This window comes from Motacilla alba, chromosome 21, assembly GCF_015832195.1.
Source record: "Motacilla alba alba isolate MOTALB_02 chromosome 21, Motacilla_alba_V1.0_pri, whole genome shotgun sequence".
Classification (NCBI taxonomy): Eukaryota; Metazoa; Chordata; class Aves; order Passeriformes; family Motacillidae; genus Motacilla; species Motacilla alba.
Window position 1 is genome coordinate 7965085 of NC_052036.1, and position 11535 is coordinate 7976619.

At 45.7% G+C, this 11535-nt stretch overlaps 1 protein-coding gene across 2 annotated transcripts; it reads right to left on the reverse strand.

Annotated features, from left to right (window-relative positions):
• Positions 1-1952: 1952 nt before the first annotated feature.
• On the reverse strand, positions 1953-11241 carry PPIH (peptidylprolyl isomerase H). 2 transcript variants are annotated; one of them, XM_038159977.1, is made up of 10 exons: positions 11155-11241; positions 10725-10789; positions 10094-10117; positions 9563-9607; positions 9115-9157; positions 7558-7650; positions 5953-6040; positions 5065-5105; positions 3802-3890; positions 1957-2183 (listed from the first exon to the last, which is right to left on the reverse strand). In XM_038159977.1, exons 1-9 carry the CDS (start codon positions 11218-11220, stop codon positions 3822-3824), a joined length of 534 nt encoding a protein of 177 aa, XP_038015905.1. In that variant the 5' UTR covers positions 11221-11241; the 3' UTR covers positions 1957-2183; positions 3802-3821. The 2 variants fall into 2 exon arrangements, with proteins under 2 accessions (XP_038015906.1, XP_038015905.1); XM_038159978.1 differs by lacking the exon at positions 7558-7650 and having other exon boundaries at positions 1953-2183.
• Between the last annotated feature and the right edge of the window lie 294 nt (positions 11242-11535).

Consider the following 11535-nt stretch of genomic DNA (forward strand, 5'->3'; position numbering starts at 1 on the left):
TAAGCCTACTTTACCTTTCTCCTAATCCTATCTTCCTATCTCACAAGAAATAAATACGTAAGTAATTAGCCAACACTAAAACCCACCACACTCATTAATTAACTCGTTAATTAAAAAATCTCAACATTAAAGAAATCTTAAATTAACAAACTAAAACCACTACAGTGAGTCACCTGAAAAATAATCTTACTATAGAATCGGAATTAGGGAATACACCAGGCAGCGACCCATGACGGAGATAACTCCAGGGAGGAAATCTGTGGGAATGTCAGGGCCATGCACCTACAGCTGAAACTGTGGGCTCCAACAATGTCTTTGGTGGGGTAACACTGTGGGATCCAGAGGCAACTCAGTCCCTCAGGGAAATGCACAGGCCACCAGAAACACCATCTCCAGCTGCAGCATCCACAGCTGGAGGAAGATGCTGGAGCTGAGAGGAGGTCCATCGTCTCCTCTACAGGACATTCCAGGATTTGCTACATACAACACAAGGGTAACATCATCATGGGAGAATTCAAACAAAAAATGCGGTTTTTGAGAAGACTTTCAGCCAGCAGGTACGGGACATGGCACAGAAGCTGAAAAAATGGAATCCTGCACACTCCATGTTGAAGGGAAATATAATGGGATGTAATTAGCCATTGCAACAACAAAACGGTAGTGGATTGGCAACTCTTAATTAATCTGTGACCCCTGTATGCAGGAAGTGAGGCCAGCTGATGGCAGTGGTATAGATACATCAGGCTGAAAAAGTGCTGCTAAGCGTGGACCAGAAATAAACTGGTTTCCCTGGTGAAAAAATGGTGAATTTGGGTACCGGCAGCCAGAAGTGCAAACCTCAGCACAGCACTGCCAGGCATAGCTCCCTGAGGCACCGGAGCCAGCCTGTTGAGAATTTTCAACCCTCCTCTCACAGGAGAGCCCTCTGCAAAGCATGTGTGGGGCTGGGGAAGAAAGGACTGTGGTGTCTGTGCTTCTTTTATCACCTGATGTTCTGCAGGTACAAAGTGATATGCTTCAGGCCGGAGAGAAGTGAGTGTTCTCAGCTGCTGTGCAATCCTAGGAATGAGAACATAGGAATCCTGACAGCCAGAGCCTGCTGCCAGGATTCAAGGATTTCAAGAGCCATGAGAGAAAAGAGCACAGCCAAGCCTGTGGGAGCTTCCTCCAGCATGTCAGTGCTGGGCAAGGCCAAGCTCAGGCAAAGAGTGCATCTTACACCCGCTGCCCAGGCACGGATGGGATCTCTCCGCACGGGATGAAGCACCTGCACGTGGCAGAACAGACTGTCCTAACTTTCATCAGGTGCTTTACCTTTAAACAGCGGGATGAGAAGCTCCTGCTGGAACCCAGCCCTGCGCAGGGTGCTGGCTTGTCCCCTGCTAGGAGGGTGAGCTCTCAGCCCTGGTCTGGGAGAAGAAAGGCAGCCTCAGCTGCACTCTCCTCAATACACAGGACAAGCAGCCCCAATTTCATTCCTATAGCATCACCTTTCTGTTTTTCCCATATGACAAGCCTGCTCCAACACCCTTGTAAGTACCCAGGTGAACCCCTCCTCCAACACATGTGGCACATAACAGCTCAATGGTCTGGTGCTAGGGGAAGGCTGAAAGACACCTGTTTACATCAGAACTCTGCTCAAAGCACAGCACTCATGGTGCTGGAATCTGTGCTATACCAGTTCCTCATGCCTCAGAAAGGCTGTACAAACAAGGGTTCTGGAGAGTCCCAAGATGCCGAGAATCTTTTTGCCAGCCAGGCCACTGTAGTTACCTGCTGAGTGAAAGAGCTGGTGCAGCACAGCTCTGCCAAGCTCCTTTCACCCCTTCTTTCTCTCAATATCATGCAGTCAATGTTCCTGACTGAACCAGCCAGGGATAATGCATGTTGCTGAAGATGTTACAGCCCTTCTCACCTAGAGAAGAATCCATTCCCACTAATGTTAATTGATGTGCACTGCACATGTTTAAAAAATTCTTTATTTATATTTCAAAATGTAAAAAGCAAACAAACAAAACAAACAAACAAACAGCAACAACAAAAAAAAAGCCCATTATTAAACAATTTCAGGAGAACCTCAAGAGGATGGATCTGGCCTGTGGAGAAGTCTGGGGCAGTAGGTGAGCTGGCTGGAATTGGAATTGCACAGAGCCAGCACAGGTCTAATCACCAGTAAAGGAACACTGAAAGGAAGAAGAAACAGGAAAGTCTAAATGCTAGACAGCCATTCCCAACAGATCCTACAACAGCCAGGCTGCACAGTGACACTGGGGGCCACACAGTGATTTTAAGTGCATGCCAGTTGCTACACACACCAGCGTTCATAATGCAGAGAACTCAGGAGTCCTCCCGAGTCTGCCAGCCAGGCAAATGCATCTACTTCTGAAGTTAAAAGCAACAGTGCCTGTTTCTCCCAGCAGATTTTCAAGGATCTTGACAAGTAGCTGATGTGGCTGTCTGACATCAGGCAATGCAAAAGCTATTCTCATCCCCAGTCAGAGGAGAGACATGAGAGTGCAGCAAGATCTGTTCCTAATGAATCTGTTCATTACCAGGAAGTAAGTAAGGTGGCACCAGCCTTGCACCTATGAATGAAAAGCTTCCAGGCTCAAGCTGGGCATTGGCCAGAGATCCAGTACTCCAAACTAAAATGATAAGAAAGTCTGGGACTGAGTACAATCCTAAAGGTGACCCGACCCTTCAGCACAGCTCTGCAGGAAAAGGGACAGCCTTACTAGCAGGCTTTTTTCAAAAGCCTGTAAATGCCACCGGAAGTACCAGGGGGATGGAAGAATGATTACATTCCCTGTTGTCACTTCATCAAGTAGCAAGAGCTCCCAAGAGTTTGAAGTGTTGCAGGTCTCTAAGACTTTATTACAAAAGAAGGAACAATGTGGGCAACTCCAGCTGCCTTTGGATATCATTTAACGGAAAGTCAAAAATTGTGAGTATGTGCTTTTGTCCAAACTGCCTCCTGAAATTTGGAAAAAATCAGCAACCAAAAGGCTAATACAGCAGATTTTTGACAAGCTGCAGCCCAACACACTGAAATCTAGACAGATTTGTTTAAATACCTGTAGTTTTTACAGTAAATTGAGCAGACAAATGGAAACAGAATACTTACTGTATGTTATCCTGAGACTATTGGTTTAACCAAAATGAAGCCTGAGTAACAGTAAATAGTGGAAACATCTCTCTTCAGATAAAGACAGTGGTACATTTTTCAAGTCAAGGTAAAACTATGCAAAATGGTAATTCCTTGGTCCTTCAGTAGTGTCAGTCCTACAGCTATACTGAGCAAGGAGGCTCAAGTCCTCCCCTTCTTTTCTCCTTTTCTTGATCCCTGCCTGTCCCACCCATGGATAGTCTGCTTATTGTAGCTGTTGGAAAGTTCTCCTATCTTCAGGTCAAAGTGATGCTTCCCACCAGCTAGACTGCTTGAGTAATGCCAGAGGGATTACTGCTGTAATTCCTTTTCATCCATTTTCTACAATCGAGGCTTCAAGGCAGCCTAACCCAATCCAAGAAAAAGCTCCCACAAACCCATCTTCTCCTCAACTACAGCTGCAAAATCGTATCCCTGTTGTGCTACCTCTGGTGTTTGTGCAGCTTGGAGGGAAGCCAGTTCTGGGAATTCAGCTGACAAAAACCAAATGCTGTTAGAGAAGCACTTTCTGGTGTTTCAATGAGCTGACACAACTCACTGCAGGTTCAAAGAAATGTGAAAATAAATCAAGAGAAAAGTAAGAAGCAGAGCAGCCCAGAGTTCATGGCACTGTGCCTGTGAAGTTTGAGACTTACCACATTGCTTTTTCATCACTTCACATTTCCCCACACTGAGAGATCACAACTGGCAACTTGGGTTTGTTATTGGGACCCGTAGGCACATTCTGGGGACAAACAAATAAAGAACATTAAAACTTATAAAAGCACAGCAAACCCAGGCAGTGACAGGTACTAGATGATTGGCTAAGAGAGATCTCTGTAACATGATGAACAGGGAATTCCAGACACAGCTCTGAGGAGCAGAAAAGCACCATTACACATTTGGCAACAGGCCCAACCATAAGCTGGTGAATTCCCTCTTCAAGCAGAGGTTTGGGACATGGACCAGAGGCTGGTCCTTTGAATTGGAGGGAAGGAATAGAGTAAAAACTGGCTCCTCATGGAGATACTTGAGGCTGCTCTGGCTTTGACACTAAAAACAGCAAGCAAAACAAACCTGTGCTCACACAGAAAGGAAAGAGACAGTGGCAAAGAAACCCTCATTCTAAACCTCCTGATGCACTGGACTCAGCTGTTCTCAGAATCTCTTAATTTTATTTACTTTAGTCTCACTGTATCGATACCCAAAGCAGGCTCACCACAATGCTCCAGCAGATTATACCACGCAGTACTACTCCTTCCATGTCACCTTTTCTCAAAGCCCAAAAGCTCTGTGTTTTGCCCCGCTTTCTAGATTAGAAACCTTCATGCACATTATCCCACATGTGTCATGGAGTCAATGCTGGCTGTCTCAGAGAACTTGCTGCTATTTGTTAAATCTAGTCATTATCCTGCCATGACACCCAGGCCTGATGTTGGCAGCAATCATCACCTGGACTGTATTTATCTTCAGCTCCTGGAAGCCCATCAGGAGATTAGCTTAATTTTTTCTTATTAAACTTGCTGATCATAGATCAGCAGAACTGATGATTTTGCATCCACTGAATAATCCCAGGCAATGGCAAAGAAGTGAGATGCTTTACGCTCTTGTCTGAACTGCTGATGGAACAAATTTTTAATTCAGCCTCTGAACAAATGCAAAGCAAGTAAAGCCAAGAGCGCAATCCCCGCTCAAAGACCATCACAGTCACAAGATCCTAGCATTTCCAAAGCCAACTCATATGACAGCCTGTGCTTCAACAGATTTCCTGCTACATTATAATGATGACAACCAATGACATTTATCGACACTGGTGTTCACTGGTATCCTGTAAACAGACAGCAGGACAACTCTACATAATCATGTACATAACTTTCCAATGCAGACATTTACAAGGAAGTAGCCATATTCAAACTTACTTCAATTTTTCTCATGACCAACAGCCCATCGACAATTTTTCCTAGAATGAGAAAATTTATCCACTTCAATATGGCTGTTTTTTACCTTTGTTCCCCCCTCCCCCACTCATCACAGGTACAGGCATTTCTGTCCTTCCTGAAAAGCCCTGGGCAGTGTGTAGCTATTGGGCACTTCAGGGTTTGTTAACTGATCTCTAAACTCATAAATGAAACAATCCCTCTTCAAACATTCTCCACATTCAGCAAAGATTAAGTGCCTCTTCCCATCACAGGGGTAATGTGTAGAAATTTGGGGGTTAAGACCACCAGCTTAAGACTGACCTAGAACTCCTACAGTTCAACCAGCAGTAAATGCAAGTTAGCAGATATGGTTTCACAGAATTACTGTCCAAAACTCTGGTGAAAGCTCAGCCCTCTCTGATAGTGGAGAAGAAAGGAATCTTTCCACTCATCTGTGCCCTCTGCACTGGCACAAGGTTTTGTGTACAAATACAATACACTGAACACTGATCTGGATTAAAACTAACCTGTGAAAAAATGATTCATTTCAACAGTGATCCATCACAGTATCAGGTTGCACAGATCCCTCAGCACAAGCGAGGAGGGAAGAATGAGCAGTCCATACCCAGAGGTGGTTAGGCACTGAACAAGCACCCCAGGGAATGATCATAGCCCCAAGGCTGCCAGAGCTCCAGGAGAATTTTGACAGTGTTCTCAGGCACAGAGTAGGATTTTTGGGGTGACCTGTTCAGGGTCAGGAGTTGGTCTTGATGATCCCTCTGGATTCATCCCAGTTCAGAAGATTCTGATTCTCACTATTTATTTTACAGCTTCACTGCAAGGATGTCTGTAAGCTGCCACTCCAGGACTTTTATTGCAGGTACTCACCGAACACAACATGTTTCCCATCCAACCAGTCACACTTGGAGCACGTGATGAAGAACTGGCAGCCATTGGTACTCGGACCACTGTTTGCCTGGGGGTTGAGAAGAGCAAAATACAAGTGTACTATTTCAGACTGACCAAAACTGAAGGCAGACACATAAAGTAGAGGTGTTGCTCAAGTATGTATTATTTTTAGCTTATTGCTAGACAAACCAAAGGAAACAAAGTATATATCTGCGGGAGAGCACCCTGTGCTGGGATGTAGCATGTCACCACCTCTGGTCACACCAGAATGCGCAAGAGCCACATCACCAACTATTTATTATACTTCTACAAAGGCGTGTTCAATACAAGACTGTGTCGAAGTCCAGGCTTTAGAGCACACTCCTGAAAAAAGGCTAAACGTTTTGGTGACAAGTATTTATTGGCTGCAGTATTACCCTGAGGAAAACTGAACACCAGAAACCAGGGCAAGAAAAAACCCCAGCTGATTTCTGGTTTTTGGGAGGTTTCCTCAGAATAAAAATAAAAAAATTTCAATGATCATGACGAGAAAAGTAACAACTGTATTGGCACAGGACTCACAGGAACTGTGGGATGCAGATGTGAAATTTTATTCACACCCAAGTACAAAACCCAGAGCATTTGCACTCTGTTAAGAAAACATCTCTGCAAAACTGAATGCCACTTGCGATACTGACAACCAGGAGCTACTAAAGCACGTTTCTGTCCTGACGAGTGAACTGGTCAAGTTTTGCAGCTGCAGGAATGCAAAGGACAGGGTCATTTTGGCTTTCTAGTTAATGCTAGCCAGCTCCAAAAAGATCCAGCTGGGATCCATAGTTCCTGGGATCCAAGGTTTGGCCCAGTATAATGACTTCAGAGCCACTTTAACACAAAGCTGACAATACTGGAGTGAATTCCTTCTCTCACACCACAGTACACTAGCTGCTTAGCTGTGCCATGACATCTTTTTGGGCCATGTTTTCAACATGGATGAATAACTAACCCAAATTACTAAATGTCCTAAGCAAGTGGTTTTAAGGGCAGAGCAGCTGAAAGAGCTGGGGAAGAAGCAGTTGTGGATAGGAACACTGAAGCACTGGCTCCATTTGCTTTCTATTCCAAAAGTCAGGGTATTGTTCCTACCAGACAATGTGCAATAGTTGCAGTTTCTCCAACTATGTTGAATAGGAAGGTCTGTTTTAAAAGATACCATGGTAACACTGCTGTGGCTATGGAACTCCCAAATCTCTCTGTTTCATCCTTGCCAAGGTCAGTGTTTGATAACAGTGTCAGGAAAGAAGAGAACACTACCAACTCACCACTGTATGAAAATTGTAAGAATTAAGCTCTTCTGAAAGCAATCAAGCTAAGCCTGTCCCAGCGCTCCAACAGGCAGCAAAGAAAGGATGCTGCAGGATCAGGACTATTGTGTTACTCAACATATTAACCCAAAAGTAGCTGCTTGACTAGTAGCTACAAAGCAGACCTTGTACCCAATGGCAGAGAGTCTGTTGCCAAGCAAATACTATATACACTTAGGAAAAGGGCACAGAGAAAGTTCCAAAAGCTTTTTAGTCTGTAATGTCATTATTTTATACTCACCATAGAAAGCAGGCCAGGAGCAGAGTGTTTCAGCTTGAAGTTTTCATCTGCAAAAGGACCTCTATATATACTGGCTACTCCAGTGCCGTCTCCCTGCATGGCAGAGGTACCCAGTCAGCTACAGCATTTGTTCTGTAGCAACTGCTACAGAACAATTCAATTTAAAAATTAATTTAAAATCTCCAAACAAGAGGAAAGGGCAAAATGGATTTTGTATTGCCGTCTACATACACTAGCAGTGAACACATTCAGTGTTTCATTTCTGAACAAGAACAGCAACCGGTTTCTAACTACACAGTTCATTGCTCATCATTCATATGTTGGCAGAAGACCACGCAGATGGTAAGTCCAAGCCTCCCGGAATGAAGCGAAGGCTACAGATTGCTTGGTACAGACCCATAAGGACTTGGAAGGGAAAAGGGAGGAGACACAGAAGTACGGGATGGTGTGACAAAGAAAGCAGAAGTAGTTGCATAGCAAAAGGTGGCTTACAGTGGGTTTATGTATTTCACCTTATTTTCTGTTACTTTATCGGAAATAGGAAAGCAATCTCTCTGTTCTACAAGGACAGTTTCTAAAATAAAGATTTTCTGTTTATGCTGTACTTTCTACTAAGTCCTTTTGCTCTACTTGCCCAGCCCTTGTTGTTTCCCTCCTGCTCTCTGTACTTTCCTTAAACTTTTGGCTCTGAGAAAGAAACTTGCACCCTGTCTCAGGGGTCAGTGCGACTGTGCTTGCTCCTCAGGTGGCTTTGTAATAAATATAACATATAAATTCCAATTACTGGAGCAATGTGTAAAGCTTGTTGAGATGCAGTGGAAGTAAGACAGTGCACTGGGACATCTGAGCAGCATCACAATTAGCAACTACCACAGAGTCTGGTGTTGCTGAACTGCCTGCTGTGTGGTCATTTCTCTCAGAGACTTTCATACAACCAAATTTTATATTAAAAAAGCTTTATTACTTCCCTCACATTTTGAAACACTTCCAAAAATAAAATAATTTTACTGGATCCTAGAACAGTGAAGACATCCTGTGGCCCTTCAGTCTTACTCATACATTCTACTTAACCCCATGTCAGAGCACGACCACCACTGCGGGAGCAAAGACATTTCTATTTTGAGAAAATTTAATAGCACAAGGCTAGTTTTGATTTAAATGATGTCTTACATTAAGCACTGGGTTCTGTACTTAGGGTCTATCTGCAATGTGAATTGAAATTCACAGAGGTTTTTTGTCTGGAGGAGGACAACAGAAGGGGGAAGGAAAACAAGGCAAACAAAATTTTTCAAGTTTCAAAAGTTTCCAGGGTTTTGGCAGGCTATTGCAGAGAGAAAATATTTTGGGAAGAATGCGTGTTCACCCAAGGCTCCAGATTTGTTTTCAAGCAGTTTATTGCCCGTTGCAGTAGGATGGCAGCAATGCTATGAGGATACCTCCAGTTACTACTGGATACCTCAAAAAAGAAAGAGAGCCCACAAATCGTCACAGACCCTTGGAAACAGTAGCATGTTATAACATAGAGGAAAAGGACAAAAAGAGTACAGGAATACATACATTTACAAAGTCACCTCCTTGGATCATGAAATCCTTTATTACCCTAAAGAAGTAAAACAACACTTAGTGGCCAAAAGCCTCAAGAAGCTCAGTGTAAGATTAAAAGCAGTTCTGTCTTGCTGTGCAACAGAAATTAACAGTCTATGAATGCTGCAGCCTAAAATCTACAACAAATATTAATTAATCGTTGATACAAGGTCATTTAGGACTCATTGCTTTTGAACAGGGATAGCGATTACGTCATAGATGCCGTATCTGACGTGGCACACCAGAAACAGGGGATTCCTCCCAGTGGGGAGGACAGGATCCCCAGGTCCCCCAAAGCCACAGAATTACGTTAGCCATGATCCGCAAATGTCTCAAACACCACTAATAGCTCAAGGCAGGTCACAAAACCCCATATGACTCAGGCTGCTATTTAGTGTCAAAACAACAGTAGATGATTTACCTGTGGAAAGTGCTTCCTTTATAACCTATAGGGACACCATCTTTCCTGTAGGGAAGAGAAAAGGAGAATTATTGCAACATACTGGATATCCCAACACAAAATTGTCCCAGCAATTCAGAGTCCCAAAGGGTTGCCGTATACATTAGCAGCTGCCTTAAAATACAACCAAGTGCCGCATTCTCTCGGCTGCTGCTGTTGGAGGCAAAAAAAAAAAGCCTCAAGTGGGCTTTGCACACTGTTCCCTGCAACACCCACACCATCACCTTCACAGGATCTCACTGCAATGTGCAGCAGGAGCAGGTGGGCTTTGCAGATAGGGCTTTTTAGAGCCATCTGGGCACAAAAAAAGTTATATCAGAAAGAGAAACCTGCCCCCTCTGTGAGTCTCCAAGCCCCTCACAATTTCCTCAGAGCAGATTTCTCTTCCATTTCGTACTAGTACAACATGAAAAAGTTCAAGACAAACCCTTTCTACCTCACCCAGCCCTGTTTCTCCAGCGGGACACTTAAAGGACATTATAATCCACTTACCTGAATTCACCTGTACAAAACTGCCTGGCAAACAAAAAGAGAGCAGACTGTTAGGTGCATGTGAACTCTGAGGGCTGCACCAACTGGTGCACAGGATTTTCCTTATTGTGTTAGAGATGTTCCCAAAGAAACAGGAACAGGAAATGGTAACTCCTTCTCCCCGCCATTTCAAAACATATTCTGTACTCTTTGTAGTGAGGAGGTCAGAGAGTTAACACCAAAGTTGTAAGAAACTGTGAACGTGGAGCAGGCACTGTGTTTGACAGAGACCAGGGTATGTCCATCCCTCCAACAAAAGTGGGATTTCACATGGTGCATCCCTCAGTTGATGGCAGGAGAATTGGGTGGCCAGAAGACCTCTACCATGGCACAAGGCACTGCCTGCTCTAAATGCATAGAGCAAATCAGGAGGCTTCACCGACGAAGCAGAGGAGGACCCCTTCCAGCCAGACAGGGTCCCCTGAGAGACCAGGATGCCACACAGCATCTCTGAGAACAGAGACAGAAAGCAGGTGAAGCAGTTTGGGGTGGGTGTCAGCTAATCAGTTTGCCACCAAAAGCCATTCTTGCACCAGAAAGCCTTTGCTGTTCCAGTTCAGGCTGAGCTGCAGGAATGGTAGCTGCTTGTTACCTGAAGTTCTCTGCTGTTTTGGGTACAACATCTGCGAACAGCTCGATCTTCATGCGGCCGACTTCCTGAAGAGACGAGGGCCAGGTGAGTCTTCCAGGTCCCCTCACACAAGGACTGCCGCCCGATCCCAGGCACTCCCAGAAATCCGGTCACCTCATTCACCCCCATTCATTCCCATCCCTCCAGGCCCCTCCTGACGTAGTCCTTCTCCCGTCCCCTGCGAGCCCTTCCCGACGGGCCCAGTGACCCGACAGGCCCGCCGTCCGTCTCCTGGCACCGCCCCTCCCAGCGCTTCCAGTTGCGGTCCCGCCAGCCCCACGCTGAACCCCCGGCACCGCCCGTGCTCTCTCCCCACAACACTCCGACATCCCCAGTGAACCCCGTAGTCCCTCCCCGGGCGCCGCCGCTCCCCGTCCTGGAGCACCCGCACCTGCCCGCCGATGGTTACATCGAAGAAAACCACGGGGTTGTTGGGATTCGCCGCCAGCGCCGACATCGCGACTACCACTGCAGGAAGCGGAAATGGCGGCGGAAGTGAAAACAGCGACGAAAGGTGAGACGGGCGGGAGGTGGGGTGTGGTTGTCCGGCATGTCTGGGATGTGTGTGTTGTGTCCCGATCGTGTCTGTGGTATCCGGGTGGCGTCCGGAGCTCCAGTCTACTGGAGCAGCTCGGACTCCCCAGAGTAGACCGCTGCTCAGCTGGGAAGGCCTGCCCGTTCATCTCCCTGCCCCCCATGGCACACGCCGGCTGAACACGAGCCCAGTTGTGCCCAGATGGGCAAGGAGGCCAATAGCACGTGGGCTGTACCA